The 21,515-nt window shown below is 38.0% G+C and overlaps 1 protein-coding gene across 4 annotated transcripts in view; it reads right to left on the bottom strand.

The window, feature by feature from the left end:
• LOC131430255 (tyrosine-protein kinase Btk29A) overlaps positions 1-21,515 on the bottom strand; it is a 212,276-nt gene that overhangs the window by 178,467 nt on the left and 12,294 nt on the right. For 3 of the 4 annotated variants that reach the window (XM_058595064.1, XM_058595062.1, XM_058595063.1), the window contains exons 3-5: positions 1,283-1,378; positions 1,075-1,207; positions 848-991 (exon numbers count right to left, since the gene is read on the bottom strand). In XM_058595064.1, coding sequence (XP_058451047.1) covers positions 848-991; positions 1,075-1,207; positions 1,283-1,378 — 373 coding nt within the window. Of the gene's footprint in view, positions 1-847; positions 992-1,074; positions 1,208-1,282; positions 1,379-15,202; positions 15,232-21,515 lie in introns of those variants that run through there. The other variant, XM_058595068.1, reaches the window with a different exon arrangement.

Here is a 21,515-nt window from a genome sequence, read left to right as displayed (position 1 = left end):
ATCTGTTTCCAGGGGAAGCGTTCCCATTACTATTCAGCAGTACCTGAGAGGCCTTTTGTTCACGAATCGCATCTTCGTACATTTTTGTCAATGCCAGGGAAACGTCCTTGTGATGACATAATAATCAATTATGTATGATACTCCTGTATGAAGTGTGCTGGTCTTACACCATGTTGGAACGACTGTAAACTTACATATGGTATCCAGTAGTATTTATCGTGGAAAAATCTCAGCAAACCGCACACGCAAGACTATGAACATGTCATTGGATACTGACTATGACGTTTATAAGACAATCTCTTTGTTTAAGATGGCACCCAGGTATACAAAAAGTTTGTAATAAAAATCGAACGAATTAATCTATCACATGATTATTTAAAATTTATTTTCTTTAAATAAACAAACGTTTTGCGAATTATTACATATCATCCGAGTTTAGTTAAACCAGAACTCCGAAATTAACAAAGCCCAACTGAACAGAGCTCAATTGTCACGAGTAAAACAAATCTAAAAATACATACATATAATGGCTGGTGGTTAGCAACCAAGAATTGGAAACAGCCAAAATAGATACAAATTATTATGAATAAATGACAAGAGACTAAACCGGCTTTAGCAATTTTGCACACCTTATCCGGTTTGATATATCGATTGCCTTTTTAGTTGACCGGTGCTTCACATTATCATTATTTTTTGCTTACACCGCATGTGCCAGTTAATCAAATGGAAACGATAATGATATTAGTGAATAATGACAGTTTGCCTACTTCCTAATATTTGGTTTTAGCTTTTCGAACACTGCTTCGGATAAAATGAACAAAATTATCGATTCATTGCTATCACTTACTTGGATTGTTGTTATACTCCGGCCACAACGTCGCCACCTGACAGCCGAGCGCCCGTCGATTGAGACTCTTGCAGCAGGACCACTTTCGGCCCTGCCAAAGACTCGGATGGTACCGGAAAGACTTGGGACTGAACTCCTCGCAGACTGAAAATCACAAAAAATAACAAAAACAAGACATACTTCTTAGATAACACCATCGTTAGCGAATCGTCATATCACTAGCGTACTTCTCCGAATCGTAATAATCCAATCAGTGCGCTCCTTCTCACTATCGGCCACCAGATATAGAGTATATTGCGGCAGTGTTGTCCCGGGATAAATACCGTCACTTTCGCAGTATCCTACCTGGAAGGGGTAACCCTAGGAATAGATAAAAACAAAAAGAGGGTTGTTTTCAATGTCCACCAGCATAACGGAATCCAGAGGTAAACTTACATCCGGTGCCGCTGTATCACCACCTTCGCCGTGCAGAACTGCTGACTCCACTAAACGCACCCCGCGGACACTTATTCGACCGCGTTCACGACGTTTCTGTGGGAACAACATGAAAAAGTAAACAGGGATTAATCAACGGTGTTTGCCTTCGAGGGTTACGCCAAATAAAACAGAGTTGGTGTTTAGTGTTAGTGTAAAATGTGCATTTTGTGAAAAATTGAAGCAACGGTGCGAGTCTCAAAGTTTGATGATAGTGGAAAAGTTGTAAAGCGACTGCATACGTTTTAACTAAAGAAGTAAAGTGAGATCAAAACAGATATTTAGATACAATTTATACAGAATGTGCATTCCAAAAAAGTAATAAATTATTATCCAAATTGTTGTCATGGCTTACGTCATTCTGGGACTAATTTTTGACACAAATTAATTCAGACTGATTCGGGTAGTTCACAAATAGTGTTTTTCACCTCTTTCGTCGTATATCCAGTAACATTTCCGAAACCAAAAGTATCAAACAATCATACATTTGTACTTTATCATTGGCCACCTGCTGAGAAAATTTTGCGGAAGAATGCGATTTTTCGGTTATGTCACTCATACGGCTGTCGATAACGTCATTTATACAAATATAACGCCGGAAACGAATGTTTATGAACCTTGTAAGCTTATTACATTACCCAAAAGTGGCATCTAAGATTTTTTCAAGGCATCTCTGAAGAAGTTTAACGAGTAAAAGCAACTGCATTTTGTCGGTTACGTCATTTATAAGATTGCTTCTCCTAACCCAGAAATGTTCACCAGGACCTTTCCAAACTTGATCAATGAATTAACAGTATATCGAAATCCTTTAAGCAATCCTCAATATTAATGATCACGGTTTGATGGTTCCCGACGAGATGTAAATAACAAACAAATATCGAAATAATAACAAATTATATCATCATATCTTGGCTCGATGTTTGTGTACTGTCATAGTGGTACTTAATATTTTCTTGATATTTCATCCAAGGAATTAAGAAATTGTACAATTTCTGTTTAGAATCAATATTAGTTATTAGATCTTATATCCTAATTGATGAGTTATTTCAATTTCACTAAATTCAATTGATCCAGTAGCTTAAATTCAGCTTCAAATATAATACTATTGAATAAACTGCATCAGAATCAGATTAGAGAAATGCTAGAATATCAAATAACTGAAAAATTCATCTTCTATAAATATTTTGTTCTTGCTTTGATATTACAATGACAGATTTTTTAATCATTTTTGATATTTCAACTTTTATGCCAAACCAAATAATGTTAATTTCTACCTTTGATATTTTTTGGTTTTAATAATAATATTTGTTATTGGTTTGCACTTCTATACGGGTTACGTCACTTCTACGATTATGTTTCCGTATGCCATCCAGTCACCCTACAAACTTGATCAATGACACAACAGTTGCTTTCATACGAGCCTGATATTCTGAATATCGGTTCAGACAACTCCAAGAAAATTAAGCGTACACAAAAAAGGTGAACTTTGTCGCTTACGTCACTTATGTCTCCGGAACCTTCCGGTATTAGAAATTTGTTCTTCGAACATGAGGGCCAATTGTCATATACCATTCGACTCAGTTCGTCGAGCTGAGCAATGTCTGTGTGTGTGTGTGTGTGTGTGTGTGTGTGTGTGTGTGTGTGTGTGTGTGTGTGTGTGTGTGTGTGTGTGTGTGTGTGTGTGTGTGTGTGTGTGTGTGTGTGTGTGTGTGTGTGTGTGTGTGTGTGTGTGTGTGTGTGTGTGTGTGTGTGAATGTGTGTGTGTATGTGTCAAATAATCTCACAAGGTTTTCTCGGAGATGGCTGAACCGATTTTGACAAACTAAGATTCAAATGAAAGGTCTTCCGGTCCCAAACGGAATTCCTGAATTTCATCCGGATCCGACTTCCGGTTCCGAAGTTATAGGGTAAAGTGTGTTCAATATTGTACACCGTCACTTAAACCGGCGACACAAAAAACGTAAAAAATTTCCTAAACTGGTCTCAAAACTACACAAATCGATAGTCATTATCAGTAGGCAACTAAACAAACCGATTCCGGCTATCCTGGTTCCCGGTATCCGGTTCCGGAAGTACAAATACAACACCACAATATTATATGTACATGAGAAAGGCTTCATTACACCACTAGGTGGATTAAAACAGGTTTTTATATTCGTCACCGTTTCTAAAAAAAATCAGATTTGAAGCGTGAAAATAGCCTTCTAAATCATCCTAAAACACACTGGCCTCAGACCTTAAACTCAGTTGTTTTGCTAGATTCTGGAACTGAATTTTAACCCAGAGCTCTGGCACTTAATTCTAGAACAGAATTCTGGATCTGGATTGTTAAATTTAATCTGTTTTGCTGGAACTGAATTTCAGAACTGAACTATTTCCTGGATCCAGTTACATTTATAGAATTGTGGAATCAAATTATAGATTTGCATCCTAGAACTGAATTCTGAACCTGGATTCTGGAATGCCCTTTGAAACTGAATTTTTAAAATTCTTCTGAATTTCGGATCTGAAATCTGATTCTGGATTTCGGTATGAAATTCCAGAACTTCAGTTTCAGATTTTTAAACCTGAGTTTAAAAATTGATATCCGGACAGAAATCTTGAAACAGAATTTTCATCTGAATCTCAATTTCAGTTCCAGAACTCAGTTCCAAAATTCAGATCTAAGTCCAGAATTCATTTTTGCGATTTAGTTCCAAAGTTCAGGTCTAGAATGGAGATCCTAATCTCAGTTCCAGATTTCAGTTTCAAAATCCCGACTAAAAGTCAAGTTCTAAAAATTCGATTTCAGTTTCAGAATTCTTGAACTGGCTTTGGATTCAAAAAGAGGAACTGAATTTCAAATCTAGATACTGGAAATGAAAAAAACTGGTCTTGGGTTCTGGAACGGAAGTTTAGAATTGGACTCTAGATTTTGAATCTGACCCTGGATTCTGGTCTGAACTCAACGAGTAAACTATGCAGGTTAGAATGAATGACGCATCCAATTTTTACCTTCTCTACTTCGCGAATATTTAACAAAAAATTGAATTTCGAATAATTTGTAGTTATGTCATACTACTGAAATTTCTATCACAAATTTCTGACCACATCTCCGATAAAGTATAAATAAAAGAAAAAGAGATGAAAATTCCGACCTTAACGACTTCAGAAAGCGAAAATTGTTTGATAACGCCAAATCGCAAGAATTGTTCAATGAAAACGTTGTGCTCCATATGCAAACACAACGATAGCTTGCAAAGGCGCTGGGAGTTCAACAGCAAAGGTGTTGCCAAACGTTTACGCGCCATGGAAAAAAATATAGATTGAAAAGGACGATTTTGTTCCACGACAATGCGCCATCGTTAGCATACAAGTCGAACGGTGTTCGCCACACGCTAGAAAGCCTCCATCGGTAAGAGATTGACCATGCGACTTACTCACCAAATCTGGCCCCATCCAACTGCTATCTTTTTGCCTCACCCTTGCTGAGCAGTGCTTCGAACCACACACCAAAAGGAACTCTGCTGGTGGTAAAATTGTTTAGAGAGCGATATAAAATAACTAGATCGGTTCCCTTACAATTTATGTGTTTCATTCACAACATTTTTTACAGTGGAGAGTGTTCGGTTATCGGCATCCTTTTACGTTTGGCTTGTAAATTATGTGTAAATGCGTTTATATATCATTTTTTTATTTATTTTTTACAGTGGAGAGTGTTCGGTTATCGGCATCCTTTTACTTTTGGCTTGTAAATTATGTGTAAATGCGTTTATATATCAATGGAAAATTAAAGTCCTTAGCTAACAACTTATTAAGAAATGAAATTAATTCCAGCGATTGATTTTCTTATCTATTCAGTAAAGTGATCATTTTTTATCATTTCAAAAAAGGTGTTCGATTACCGGTGATGGAAAAAAATTGTTTGCGAATATTTCAACAGACTTCGCAGCTGATTCAGAGTGTATAGAACCATTGCATGGCTGGTGCTACAATTCTACTCACACTACGAATTCTTACGGGTCGGAGCTCGAGCATACGACAACTGGTTTGTTAGACCAGTGCCCTATGCATTGAACCGCCAACCCGAGACGATATTTTGATAACAACTGGTATTGAGTCACGAAATAGATTGAATTTAATTTATAAATATCCAATGCATTCACCCTTTCGATTTATATTCTTCGATTTATGGCACTATAAAAAAGGTAAGAACAAACTTTTCTGTGGATCAAAATATTAAAAATTATTTTCATTGGAGCAAAAAGTAGATGCGTCTGTTTACTTTGCTATTCGGCACAAAAATAACGGGCTGCTATTACACACATATATAAAAAAGGTAAAACCTGCAAACTATTTAGCAATACACCTGGTAAATGAAGGACAAAGAGTTCTAAGAATAATTGAGGCTAGATCTGAAACTGAATTCTGAAGCTTAGCACAGAAACTGAATTCTAGAAAAGAGTTCTAAATCTGGATTGTTGAACTGAACACTCAATTTGTTTCCTGGAACTGATTTTTAGAACTGAATACGAGATTCTGGTTCGAAACTGAATTCTGAATCCTAGCACTGAACTCTGGACCTGAATTCTGACCTGCAGCTAAATTTAGTTACAGAAATCCAGCTCAGGATTCAGTTTTCAAATTCGGATCCAGAATTCAACTTCGGAATTCAATTCTAGAGTCCAAACTATATATAAATACATCTGGCAAACAGAAGACAGAGTGTTCTCCGAATAATGAAAGAATTTTTTGAATTCTTCTCCATGGTTCAGTTTTTACCGAACAAATTTGTCAAACTGTAGAAAAACTAAACTTTTCCTAAATCAAGAATATTTGTTTGTCTCGTTGGCATCCATGGGTCAATCAGGATTTATGACTCATAACAATATACAAACGATTCAGAATTGAGACGTGTCACATTTCTCGCTCGTTCCCGAGTTTCATTTTTCACACCAAAAATATTTAGCTCAAAGCACAAAGCCAATTAGAAGCGGTAACCTTTCTCCTCCCTCTCGCCCCATCTATTCGTCTAGGTTCCCGCATTCTCTCACCACACACGAACCCGTTCCGTTCCGTTCAATGAACGTTTGACTACTTTTTTATACTTTGTCATGTCACTAGATTTGTAGTCCCTTATAAATCAGCATCGGTATTGTTATGTCCCATCTAGCTTAAAATCCAAACCCGTGCACCCACAAGTGTCTCTGCCCTCTGTCACCCCGTTCGAAAGAGGTCTCAATACTCAATAGATTGAAAGCTATTTTCTTGGCAGCTAGCCGCTCGAAGCGGGCCAAGATGCTTATGTTTATGATGAAGATTTAGTACAGCAACAGCAGCAGCCGGCTTGTCGCTTGGCCAGACAAAAGCCACCGGGACCGGGAAGGGTCTCGGGACTGCACCCAACAAGCGTCTGAAGAAGCCTGAATTGAGGGAAGGCTTTGTCTTTCTTCCGCACAATAGAAATTGATTTATCTTCTCTCGAGATGCGCGCGGAAGGTCTCGGATCCGAAGGCCCCTGTTAATTTCGTTGACCGTTCACCGGTCTATGATGGGAAACCGAGTGGCCTAGTTTTCCGCTCGGCGATGACGGGTTGAGAATTTTCCGTGTTGAATCGATAAACTTATTGGATGGGTATCGAGTAATGTTTTCGAGAGCGATATTGGAAACAATATTACTTTAGTTATGCTTCCCTCGGCTCACTGCAAACCGACTAACCATAATTGATTCTACTCAGCGCATGAAAAAAAACGCCTAATCAAACTATCTATTCCATTCATAATTTGATAAATAGACCGCGCAAAAGCCGACGAAGTAAATTATTGCCTTCATCGTTCTAATAGTTCTCTAATCCTTCAAACACGCGGCGAAGGAGAAAGTGATGGGAATTTTTCAACTTGAAAGAAAGTCAGTTAAGTAGTCTGAAACTATTTGTTTCTTTCGTTCCGTTCCATTTCAAAACAGCTTCAGAGCAGTATCGACATTGCCCCTAGTCGGTAGGGAATTCAATCAATCCTAAATGAAAAAACATCTCTTGAGGAATGCAACAATTGAAAACGATTCCAATGCGCACGGCTTCTCTCGCCATCCACCAAAGAACGACATTTCCGACATTCTTCTATCCTTCGGTGAACATCTCCTTCCGTTAGTGACGGACTGAAGCAGAACGTTGACAGACAGCGCAGTGCCCAATGGAACGGAGAAAACGTAGACAGTTACATCGTCATTGTCTGTAGTTTCGATAGCCAATTGACATTTAAATCTACATAAATAGGGAAATTGTGCAATTTCGCACTTGAACCAGGGTCAACATTTTCACAATTGTCAAAAAAAAAGAACATTTTTACGATCAAAACTTCATCAGTACTGTGCCTCGGTACAAGTTCATGTGTCTAAAATAGATATAACAGTACGTCTACTTGCGGTTTATGTTAAACTGCTGAGTGGCGTGGCAGTTCAACATTAGCTGCTATGCATTGATGAGTCAAAGACGAAACGTAAATACAATTAATAAAAACAGTCATATGCGTTCGATAAAAACCGGTTACTTGTAACCAAAACCCCCAAAATGAAAATTGCCGTGTAAAACAAGAAATACTATCGATAAAACCAAGTTGTAGTACACCCAAACCTCCGCTTTCGAACACTTTTTTATGTTACCTCATTTTACGTAACTCTTTTTACGAACCAAACCCCAAATAACGAAAACTTTTTTAAGAACCAAATCCCATATAACGTAAACGTTTTTTACCAACCTACTTCGTAAAAAAGAGGGTTTTGCATAAAATGAAAACGATTTCCGCCTCATTGATATTTCACGGAAACCACTACAATACAAGTATTTATGAAACGTATTTGAAGAGTAGATTCCGGAAAACTATGTTTGAAGTATTTTTGAAATCCTAGATGTCGACTTCCGGTTCGTTAATATTCCTAGATAAAACTTACAATATGGGTATTTTCGGGACAAATTTGTCGAATAGGTGCCGGAAAACAATGTTTGATATCGGTCCGAAATCCAAGATGAAGACTTCCAAGCAAAGTCTTGGCATTACATTTCTTTTGTGGAATTTGGCCTCACTGTTTCAACAGACTTCGTAGCTGATTCTTAGCGTTTAGAATCATGGCATTGATAGTAATACGATTGTTTGTAAGACCAGCGACCTATGCATTGAACCGCAATCCCGGGTTACGATGGAGAATTCCGGTTTACAGGGTCCGGCACTGGAAGTGTAACAAACTTCAGACCGCTCGCGCAGCTGACGCACGGGCATCAGCTCTCTAGAAATTTGCTAAATGACAGTTCGGAGTTGTATTGTTTACAAGCGCAAGAAAGCATTTTGCCAAAAGTGAACGCGAAAAAAAAATCTTGACTTGAGAGAGCGAAGGAGTTGCTTCGTTTGGCCGAAAGCGATCAATTTCCGAACATTGTATTTTCTGACGAGAAAATTTTTCCAATTGAGCAATTCGTAAGCTCTCAAAACGATAGGGTTTACTTGACCGACCGTTCATACGAGAATTTGAGTCATCGATTGGCCACCAGGAGGCAGCACCCGCGACAGATAATGGTTTGGGCTGCTGTAACCGCAGATGGGCGCTCTCCAATCGTTTTCATCGAGCCTGGCGTCAAGGTAAATGCGACATATTGTCGGGAAAGTATTCTGGAGGTTGCTTTGAAGCCGTGGGCAGACAAACATTTCGGTGGCAGACCATGGACGTTTCAGCAGGACTCGGCACCGTCTCACAAAGCTCGAGTGAACCAAGAATGGCTGAAAAACAAAGTTCCGAACTTCATCACGTCCACACAATGGCTCTCGAATTCACCAGATGCGAATCCAATGGATTATTCTCTTTGGGCCATTTTGGAGAGCAAAGTCCGAACTAAAAGATACACCAGTCTCGAGGCGCTGAAAAAAGTTATTGTCCGCGAGTGGGCCTAAATACCTGCAAGTCACATTCGGCAACTTGCGTTTTTTGACCGTCTCAAGGCCATAGTCAAGGCAAAAGGTGGTCATATCGAGCAAAAGTGAATTGATTCTGAATTTTGTATTATTTTTACACATTTTGTACTTTGAATTAAGTAAAAGTAATTTTCCAAACTGAATTTATGGCCTTTTTAATTGGTTACACTTCGAGTGCCGGACCCTGTATTTATATTCCGGCTGGAAGAATAACCGTTTTGTCGGTTACGCCATTTATACCATTATATCTCTGAAATCGAAAGTGACAGCTACTTGATCTTCGAACTCGATTCACAACCCAATAGTGGCTTTCAAACGAGTCTATGCTTGTTAAAATCGGGTCAGTCAATTCTGAGAAAATAACACTGGGGGTCTAGTCAGTTTCTATGGAGAAAGGCAAAACTGACAACAATTTTCTTCCATTGAATTAAGGAAATTGTCACCAAAATAATCTATCAAGCCTGCTAGTCTTGAGAGAAAACTTCATTTGAATCGATTTGCGTTTTCTTGTAAAACTAACTTTAATTTTTTAAAGTCGATTTTTTCTGTATAGGACTCAATTAAAATTTTTGTCTTCCTCATATAGAAAGGCTATGCAATCACTGTGAAAACCAACTTTTGAACGGAGGCCCAGAGGGCCGAGTGTCATGTACCATTCGACTCAGTTCGTCGAGATCACAAACGATTTTCACAAACTCAGATTCAAATGAAAGGTCTTCTAGTTCCATAGACTGCTATTGAGTTTTACCTCGATCCGACTTCCGGTTCCGGAATTACAGGGTGATATGTGCAAATCTATTAGGAAATGTTCACTCAATGATCTCGGAAATTTCTTAACAGATTATAACAAACTACGATGCAAATAAAAGGGCTTGAAATTCTTTAAAAATTTTTTGAAAAGTTTGTCCAGATCGGACTTCCGGTTCCGGTATTACAGTGCGATAAAAGAAAAATGTTCCTTTTCATGAGTATTTTTGCACGTTTTTCTATAAAACTTAAACTATATAAATCTTCTTTGGGACTACTAGTCCACGGTTTCCGTTTTCGAAAGCACCGGTAATAGTGAAGAAAAGCTACAAAAACGGAACTGACTTCAATTTCTGAGCAACGGTTAAACCGATTTTAACAAATGATGATTCAAATTATAGCTTTTATTGTCTTAAAAGTTGCTGTGCAATTTCATTCTGATCCGACTTTCGGTTTCGTAAAAAGATGGCGATGAGTGTCAAAACTTTTCAAACTGCCATACAAAACATACAAAATGATGCAAAACCGGTACGCATCGGTTCGCGCTGGTACAGAAGAAGAAAACACAACCGCCTTGCAGGATGCGTACAGGGTTGCCACATTTAATTCTATATTAACTAGACATAACTTTTAACAAATTGAAAAGGTTATGGTAGGTTATACCCAAAGAAAGTTTTAGATTTTATTCAAGTTTGAAAGAAAAAAGAGAATCTGCTTGTGATGTTTTTGAAAATATGAGTAATATGAGAAATCATTATCATCATCATTATTACACCACTAAGTGGATTTAAAAAGGTTTTATCATTATTTTTATTCTTAAATTTTACTAACTTTATGAAAACTACTCATACAACACTTACTTAAAGGACTTAACAAAAATTGGTTGCATTTTTCCATGAAAGAAACACAAAATTTGAACACGATTAAAAAATTAAAACAAAATACCCCCTTCGCAATTTTTGTAATAAACATCCCTGAGAGCATTTTCGAAGAAATCCTAGAAAAAGGGAAATTTTTCGTTTGCTTCATCTTTAAAAATAACAGTTTCAAAAGGACCTGTTCTTGAACTGATTTTGTCAATAACTTCGGTTCAAAAATCGCTATGTCACGAAAAAATGTTTCAATTAGCTCTAAAAATGTTGATTTTCTTAGGAACACCCTAAATTGCTTGAATAGCTTTACTACTAAAACCGCTAGATATACCGCAACGGCGTCTTCAGTAAAGCTATTTGATGTAAGTTGTTCTTTAATTTTGCCAACAAATAAACAAACCTCCAATGATAAGAGCCACCGTCTATATCCAAAGCAGGCTCGTTCGACACTGATCATTTGTCCTGAAGATATGGAAGCTCTAAAGCAGTGATTCCCAAACTGGTCCCTATAAACCAGTAGCGGGTATTTGCTCATTTTCAGTGGGTAGTAAACTCAAAATTGTTAACAAGTGGGCAATGAGTCGCAAATAGTGGGCTTCGATACTTAAAAAATCTTTCTTGAATAAAATGTACTTATGACAAATTTATATAGACATGTGGGTTCCAAAACAATTCTATTCCAATCTATCAGTTGCAAAAATGATGTGATTAGTGCATCATTCAATTCTTGTATAATTTGTGAGAAAGAAAACGAAAGTAAGAAGATGAAAATTTAAGTTCTGTTACGACCAAGAATTGGTCAAATAAGAATGAGTGTAAATAGTTTCTAAGTTTCATTATAAGTTCATATTATGTCTGTATTCCAAATTTTAATTCATACAAAATACAGAAATAAAAATGATTTTATTTTTTGAGATTTAGACCCAGAATCCTGTTTCATGGTTCAGAATTTAGGTTCAGATCTAAAATTTTTGTCAGGATTTCAGATCCAGAATCCAGGCCGGCGATCAGTCCAAAACACACCAAAACTTATGTATTCTTGTCAGGAGTTCAGGTCTATAACAGAGGCCTCAAATGCAGGCGTAAAATTTGGATCCCGCAAAAACAATGCACTCGATTTACTCAGAGATCGCTCAACCGATTTTCTTCATCTCAGATTGAAATTAAAGACCTTGTAGTCCCATACCGTGCTACAAAATTTTATCTGAATCTGACTTCCAGTTCGGGAGTTACGGGGTAAGATGTGCGAAATGAACTAAAAAGTGCACTCGATTTTCTCAGATACCGGTCAACCAATTTTCATAAGCATAGCATTCAAATTAAATGTCTTATAACCCCATATAATACTTCCAAATTTCATCCGGATACGACTTCCGGTTCCGCAATTGCAGGCTGATAAGTATAAAAATTTCATTCTCAGCAGCGTGGTTTTCATACATGACACGGAAAAATCAAGCCAAATACATTGAAATAGTCATTTTGGTTTTGGTACCTCGTGGGTATCGATTTGTGCAGAAGTGCACATGACTGTTTTGATTATTTTACGTTTCGCATTCAGCTCATCAGTGCATTAGCAGATTATGTTGACTGCTAATGCCACCTCGCGGATCAGCATAATCCGCTAAGCAGACGTAAAGTCATTGCTATTTACAATGTACTTATTTACACCGAAGTGCTATGTCTATTCTGACGTCCCAGGCGAAAACGAATTTACGACTTTATGACCGCAAACATATTTTAGTCATTTTGGTTTTAGTACCTCGTGGGTACCGATTTGTGCCATTGTGACATTGAAATAGCCGTATATTTCTTCAATTAGGCAGGTATGGTTAGTTTATGACCAAATACGATGACTTTGAGTATACCGAATAACCCTTCCTGGATCCGGAAGTACCAGTAAAGGGCTCGTGTGCTCCAAACCGGAAATCACTCCAAGTTCTCAGAAACGGCTAAAACGATCTTCGTGAACTCAGAATCAAATGAAAAGTATCATGTTTCCATAAGTTAATGTACAATTTTATCCAAATCCGGCTTCCGGTTCCGGAAATATAAGGTAGTGTGAAACTGAAACTGCAACCTGTAATATAGAGCGATAATGCAAAAAACGTGAAAATCCTTTCAAATTTGTTTCTAAACTGTTTCAATACATAGGTTAGGCTAGTTGCTGGCCAAACGAACCGATTCCAGCTATGCCGGTTCCCAGCTCCCGGTTCCCGTAGTACCAGACTACTATAGTCGAAAATTCAAAAACTGAACTCACTTCATTTTCTCACAAAGCAACTAAGTCGATTTTTATTAACTTAGACGTATATAAAAATAGACTGCTTTTGACCTTTGTTCGAATCTCAATTCCGGTTCCGGAACAACAGGGTGAGATAAAATTAAAATTTTGAACCGTCAGTTAGAAAAAATCAACAAACGAAGAATTCCTGTTAACTAGGAGGATTAAAACAGTTAAAAATTGAAAAGGTTATGCTAATGTATGCCTAGACAAACTTTGTTGTACTTATTCTATATTCAAAGAAAAGTTTTTTGAAGAATCCTTTAATAATACTAATGAAAACGTGAGTTATATGAGAAAGGCATTTTAGCACCACTAGGTGATTAAAACAGGATTGTTTTGCTGTAAATGTTTATGCTCTCGCTGCCATTAGCTGAAATGTTTAGTGTGAATCATAAATGTTACCAAAAGAATGGAAAATCATTTGTGCACTATTCACACCGGTTTGCTTCCAAATTCAATTTGATGACGACGCTGACCCGATCCACATGTCAAAAGTGTGATTCATCCGAAGCGTATCTAGAATTTTTGCCCTACAACAGATAAAATTCAACCCAACTGAAAACGAAGAAATAATGATTTTAAATACCTCCGCTACAAAGTGATGTATTTGTTCGAAATTTTTCTAGCTCTTCATCCCGACATTCGTGTGTATAAAATGATTATACGCATTTCGATCCACCAAACAGTACTCGGGTTGCAAAAGGTTGTGCATTCCAACATAATGAAAGAGCAGTGCTCTTGAAACAACTTTTACACAGAGAACCGACATATTAACAACAACCGAACATTCTGTCGCACAACCAACCGAGTCGGGGAAAAAAATTTGAACCCGGCTACAACAATGTTTCTTGTTCCTGTCCCGTGCTCCCTTCTTCTGCCTGCTGATGGATGTTCCGATTCTATGAATTCAGTACGAGAAGATCCACGCGTACATATCGCATGGAATTCCGTACCGGCATTGCTTTTGATCTGCAACGAAGATGAATACCGCGACAAGTGAAACCAAAACCACGAATGAAAAATAAAAAAAGATTTGAATGAAATGGAACAAAATAAATGAATTTATAATTTAAATCGTTCTACGACTTGTCTTCGTTCGTTTTATTTCTTTTTTTTCTTTACACTTCGATGACGATTTCATGGACCACCCGGAAGACGAGCATCGGTAAGGATAAGAGTAGCTAACAAGGGTTATTCACCGCAAGCGCACGCGATGTAGAATAATGATCGTAATTATAAAACATTTTACTGACGTATTCCTATAAGTACGAAGCTACTTTGGACAGGGTCAATCTGCTTGTTCCAAACCGATTCAATTCTAATAACAACTTTTCAACAAATAAATTTTCTTTCGACTTCAACGGATTTTAGGATTGCGAGATCAGTTGCGGAAAATAATTTTTAGTTGGCAAAAAAACCAATTTGGCATTCTGCCAAAGTCGTTTGTAATTCTAAGCCAACAGTCATCGGCAGCGACACGAAAATTGTCGGCCATCTCTTGACCTAGTGTAATTAGTTTTCAATTGTTTTTTTTTTTTATCTGTTTCCACTGTGGTTGAGAGGTGGAAAAATCGCTTAAATTGATCGAAGTTTTAGTGATTAATGAAAAGAACTGTCTTTTCGTACAAGCTAAATACGCAAAGATTTCTTTATTTTTTCTAGATTTGCAGTTGTCCGTAGCAGCTGTCATTTTGCTAAGGTGGAGAGAGAGAAAGCGAGAACCGGCCTTCCCCGGTAATAGGAAACACTTTTCGTTGTTCACGCCCTCTGCAGTGAAAGTTTCAACAGTGACATGTCAGCATACCTAATATATCCGATTTGTTGCGCAAAATGAACGACAAACCGACTTGGCCTGAATAGAAGACAATTTTCCGGTTAAAACTTTTACCCATTCGTTGGTAGTAGAATGGGAGCTTGCCGGAATTATAAAACATAGTTGGGTGGAAACAGTCGAGACAAAAGCCGTCTAAAACGGGGTGCGATGTATGCTGTCTACTACTAGACTACTTTGCAGTTGAACTTTTAACAAGAACTAACCTTACGAAATAAGCGGTAGTGAGTTCCGAAAGTAATCCAGAGCAAAGAAAAAAACAACTATACACTTTTAAACCACTTTGCACCGTTTTACTACGACTGCACATCGGATGCGACACAATCCAATGGAACCTTCGAATGCGACACTGATGAACCGAACAACCGATGCACCTTCAAACACAGCGTTTTTTCTTTATTTATTTTCAATTTTTCACATAAATTCAACACCGGACACAGCCCAGCCCAGCCCGTCTGGAAGCTTAAGAAAAAAAAACTCCTTTCGCTATTATTCCGCTACGCACTACACTGGACAGACACCCGCTTTCCGCAACACTCGCGCACAGGAATCATCACAATGGCGGCGTATTTTTCCTGAGACGAAGAATCACACACCCTCCAGGAACAGGAGAAAAAAAATGGTACCGATCGAGCCCTCCGCAAAACACATCAAAAACAGAAGATATTGCACACCTGATTCCACCCGGAATGGCAAGACAAGACGGAGAAGACGGAGAAAGCGACAGGAAACTGCACTTTTCGCTAGCCGAAAACTTTTCCGCAAAATTGCAACTCGACTCTGCTTCGCGAACGCGTTCTGTGTACAACAACAAATCCACCGAATCCTGTAAGCAAAAGGCTTTTGAACCGCAGTGATAGGGCGGCTCCTGGTACACTCGATTTCCACGAAACCAATACTAGCGCATCCGACACCCCATCGACAGCGCCAGGGCACGAGGGAAAAGTCGGCGAAAATTGTTGGTACTAACACAGACAGAGCGGCGTGCACATCACCGTCGGAGAGTCGGAGTGTGTGGGAGAGCACCGAACGAGGCGGAATCCTGCCGTAAACGAAAATCCTTTCGAGAGCGGCAAAGGCACGGAAAATGCAAACGACGACGACGACGACAGACAGACACAGTGGGGTGGAAAGCCCCGGGAAGGAAAAAGTCTCTTGGTTTTGTGTATTGAGTACGGTTTGCTCATTCGATATGACTACCAAGGAGGGTTTTCTTTTTCTCGGGTGTGTCAAGAACCATCATATGATATTAACTGTGCGTACGCGGCCTTACCACCGTAGGGGCCTGTGTGTAAACAGACTGCGACCGAATTTATGTCACGTGAGATGGGGTGCTCACTGTGCCAGCGAGGAAGTTTCCTGGCACAGAAAGCGAATGATTCGGAGGAGTCCTGGACAGTTGATTTTATTTTCCGTTTTACATATTTTTGCTGTTAAGCTAAAGTCATCATAAACTTAGGATTTATTGTTTGAACACTGCCCCACCGACACATAGATTGAGAAAAACTATAACTGCGAAAATCCGTTTGAGAAAATAATCAAACAGTGCAATCCGTACATGTGCAATGTTTTCAGCCAACTCAATTTTTAATAAAATCACTTACTTTCAGCAGACCAAGTTCTAATTTTAACTCTGAAAAGTTTCTTGGTAACAGCGTCTTGTCTTGCACATGTACGATTGCGCTGTTTTTCTGTACTATTTGGATTGTTTCGTTTTTTTTAAATATATTTTCCATTTATTTACTATTTGTGCAATATTTTAACAATTTTGGCTTCTTAATACTATTTCCTATTTCCAGCGATGGTGTAATGTAAGGGAGAACAGTAAAAATGAGAGGGATTTTCAAATGAAGAAAACCCACGTTGGCTAAAATCGTACACCTGATTTTATTTTTCTATTTTATATAACGAATAAAATCCTTCCTCAATGATTTTTTCAGTACTTTCTTCAATGAACTATGTGGTGCTCATAATGAAAATCGTTCTTCTCTTTCTCATATAGAGAGGTTATGCAATCACTGGGAAAACCGATCATTGAACTGAGACCCGGTTGAGTGTCATATACCATTCGAATCAGTTCGTCGACATAAGCAAATGTCTGTATACATGCCTATGTGTGTGTATGTATGGGGAGCGGATCATTTCGACGAAAACCATTTCGCCGAAAGTCGTTTCGCCGAAAACCATTTCCCCGAAAGTCGTTCCGCCGAAAGTAAATATAAACATTTTTTATTTGTGTTTCGTTTAACCAATTCCAATCACGATATTAAGGGCTAAGGCCAGTAGGTCGCGTATAACCAAGTGCCTCGCTCTGCGTATTACATTTCTCTCCATGCTCTCTCGCATATGTGTAAAACGACTCTCGATGGGCCGAGTGGCCAAGAAAGTTTTGATATTTTCGATTACAAGTTTGAGTACATCACATAAAATCCAATAAAGCTACCGCTTGTTTGGCAGCCTTTCTGAGTCGATTTTATTTCTCTCTCTTTTTTGGATTTTATGTGAAGTAGTCAAACTTGTAACCGAAAATGTCAAAACTTTCTTGGCCACCCGGCCCATCGAGTGTCATTTTACACATATGCGAGAGAGCATGGAGAGAAATGTAATACGCAGAGCGTGGCACGTGGTTATACGCGACCTACTGGCCTCAGCCTTAAGGCTAATGAAGAATTCGGCGAAATGATCCTTTCGGCGAAAAGACCCTGATTCGTAACATTTTTGTGCACTCAATTTTCTCAAAGATTACTAAACTGATTATCACTAACTTCATTCAAATGAAAGGTCTTGAAGTCCCATACAAAGCTCCAAAATTATATTCGAATCTGATTTCCGCCTATGGTGTGTGGTGATGATATGTGTAATAAAATGACAATTTGTGCACTAACTTTTGTAACTGGAATTCAAATTAATGGTATTAAAATCCCATACTAAATACCTAAATTTCACCTTGATACGACTTCCGATACCGAAATAACAGGGTGAGTAGTGTGAAAATTTTGAATTTGTGTTTTTTTTATGAAAGACCATGTAAAGAGCTACAATTTCGTTGAAAATTGTTCCTAAATAGTTTGTAGATCTTGCCAAAAAATTTCGCTTCAGTTCTACCGGTCTCCAGTTTCCGATTCCGGAAGTACCGGAAATGGTGGACCAATATTACCAAACAGAACTCGTTCCAATTCCTCAGTACTTTTGGTATTTTAGGTATTCTAGGTATTTTAGGTATTTTAGGTATTTTAGGTATTTTAGGTATTTTAGGTATTTTAGGTATTTTAGGTATTTTAGGTATTTTAGGTATTTTAGGTATTTTAGGTATTTTAGGTATTTTAGGTATTTTAGGTATTTTAGGTATTTTAGGTATTTTAGGTATTTTAGGTATTTTAGGTATTTTAGGTATTTTAGGTATTTTAGGTATTTTAGGTATTTTAGGTATTTTAGGTATTTTAGGTATTTTAGGTATTTTAGGTATTTTAGGTATTTTAGGTATTTTAGGTATTTTAGGTATTTTAGGTATTTTAGGTATTTTAGGTATTTTAGGTATTTTAGGTATTTTAGGTATTTTAGGTATTTTAGGTATTTTAGGTATTTTAGGTATTTCCGGTATTTTAGGTATTTGCGGTATTTTAGGTATTTTTTGTTATTTTTTGGTATTTTTGGTATTTTTGTTATTTTTGTTATTTTTGGTATTTTTGGTATTTTTGGTATTTTTGGTATTTTTGGTATTTTTGGTATTTTTGGTATTTTTGGTTTTTTTGGTATTTTTGGTATTTTTGGTATTTTAGAGGTATTTTAGGTATTTTAGGTATTTTTGGTATTTTTGGTATTTTTGGTATTTTTGGTATTTTTGGTATTTTTGGTATTTTTGGTATTTTTGGTATTTTTGGTATTTTTGGTATTTTTGGCATTTTTGGTATTTTTGGTATTATTCGTGTCGTTTGGTTTCTTCGCCGTTTTTCATTTTTTTGCCAACATTTATAATACACAATTTGGGGGTTGAATTAAAAAAAAGCGAACACATGCACAATCACAATATACACATACTTTTTAACACACACACACACACACACACACACACACACACACACACACACACACACACACACACACACACACACACACACACACACACACACGCACACACACAAACACGCTTGCACGGATAAGCTTTAAAAATCATAGGTTCGAAAATTGTGTGGACCAAAAAAAGTCTGGTCTTTAAAAACCTCAGAAGTAATCGAGCCAATGTTTTATTCGATCGTCAGAAGAGAAGAATGTTCCGATAATATTGTATCGAACGAAACCGATGTATGTCGGATGGCGCCAAGCCTTGATTGTATAGCGGGTAAGGTAAAATTTTCATCCACTATTTTCATGACAAACCGGGCTCAACACGATGCAAAATAACTTTTTTTTTAGCTGCCCCAGGTAATATCGACGTTTCGTATCTTTCGGTTTCACGATACAAAATGTCATTGCTTTTCAGTCTATCAGGAACCAAAGACACGACCAATTGTTTTTGGGTCAATACTCCGTTAATCCCAAAACAACGATTTGCAATCTCGTATGAAACACAGCTAATTCAATTAGGATTTTCTTTATTATTCCCATAAAACAAAATTTGAATAGATTAGAATCTGAATTATGATTATGACATTACAGAAGGATAATGAGCTTATGTTTCTATAACTTCTGGAGTATTTTTGTTTACAAAAACGATGACAGATAGCAAATGGAACGATCATCCAAAAGTTCGATCAGCTTTTCGGTAGCGATAGGAAATCGAGCGTTTCTTGAGTAGTATATTCAAAAGTTTACGTTTTGGGACTGGAAGACAAACAATTCCAATTTAATACTCCCGAGAAGGAAGATCTATGTATTTAACGTTGTTCAATCCCACCAAAAAGAATCCTCAATTTTATCAATATTCTTTCAAGTACCCCATAAAACATCCTAATACGACGTGATGAACGAAATCGAAATTTTCGTTTAACTTAAACTTACCCTTCCGAGACAGCCAAGGATTGCAATCGTACCTCATTTTCCCCTATTTGTTTGCATTCTGGCACCCTTTTAACACCCTTTCGAAGCTGCTTCTAATACTTCTCATCAAACATCCGGTGTGCCATAACCAGACAAGTTAAGGAAGGGCTCATTCGCGATTAATGATTTTCATTCGGTAATACCATTTACTAGAGTACTTCTCACCCTTATCTTAACTTTGGTATACGATTATAGAGAAGGGTTTTTTACGGATTTGAATTCTCCGAGAAATTAGGAAGAACTTACAGATAAAGCAGATAGTCTTAAAAATGTTCCGAATATTCCAATCCATCCACAGAATCCGATATGATTCATACACAAGCCCCAGGACGTACTCTGAGTCACCAACTTCCCCGCACTTTCTCCATTGTCTTGACTGCGTGAGAAACTGCCGTCGATAATCGGAAGAAATCTCTCACCCATAAATAAAACCGTCCCCATAAACCGACAAACAACAATTTGACGTAAGTTCAATTACTGTTTTTTGCCATTCAATTTATCGCCTAACCGCAAAATAACCCGCCGCTCGTTCGCCACAACACGTCCGAGCATCAACTTACAAATATGTGTTTAAATTTAAATTCCTCAAGTACTTAAAATCATAATAGCAAGTTGAACTCCGGGTGGAACTGGCGGAGTGAATCGTTCCTCTGAAGAAGCGCTGTCGCTGTTTTCTCGGCTCGGCTAGTCAAACATCGGACGGAAAGAACTCCGATTTGCAAATATTTTGCTTTCATTATGTGTTCTCTGCAGTGCAAAACCGCAAACTACCATAAAAAGGAAACGCGGCGCGAAAAAAAAAGTACGCGCGAAGCTTACGTTCGGCATAGCACACCTTCAAGCCTTCAGGACCACCTACGGGTCATCGGTGCGGTGAAGTGATTCCACATCCGTGGCCCGAGTTAAAGGCGGTACGGTTTGAAAAGAGTGACCAATACAGTCTCCCCACACGAGACGGAAACAACGACCATGCAGGTATGCGGTATAATAATCCGCAACTGAATCGATTAACTTATATTTGGGAGGCCATCGGGAGTTTTCACGGACCTATATCAATAATCGGCCATTGAAGAGGTGACGTTCCCGGGTGTTTGATATTGCCGAACTATGTGTGTGATTCATCAATCGCTACAAGCCGCCAATTAGCAGATCAGCAGTAATAACGATATCCAGGTGATTATTTGGGAAGGATTTCGCTGCGATGGGTGGCCGGCCGGCCGACCGGTCGTCTGGACGAGAAAACGAACCGCGCCGCTAAGCAGGATGTTATAAATTAATATATCACTCGTTTATAACCCGCTGGGTGCATTCGCTACAGTGCCACATCGTTGAAGGATGATCGGTTTCACACTGTGTTCATATCCTACTACTAGAATAATAAAAAGTTTCATATAGCTGAGTGAAAATACCGAACCATGGTTCGCTGAATCTGCGTAATAGAACGACATGAACGAGTATATATTAACTTCACAGAAAAAAATT

Source organism: Malaya genurostris, chromosome 2 (genome assembly GCF_030247185.1).
Source record: "Malaya genurostris strain Urasoe2022 chromosome 2, Malgen_1.1, whole genome shotgun sequence".
NCBI lineage: Eukaryota > Metazoa > Arthropoda > Insecta > Diptera > Culicidae > Malaya > Malaya genurostris.
The sequence above is the reverse complement of the archived record's forward strand: the minus strand, read 5'-3'. Positions and strand labels throughout refer to the sequence as shown.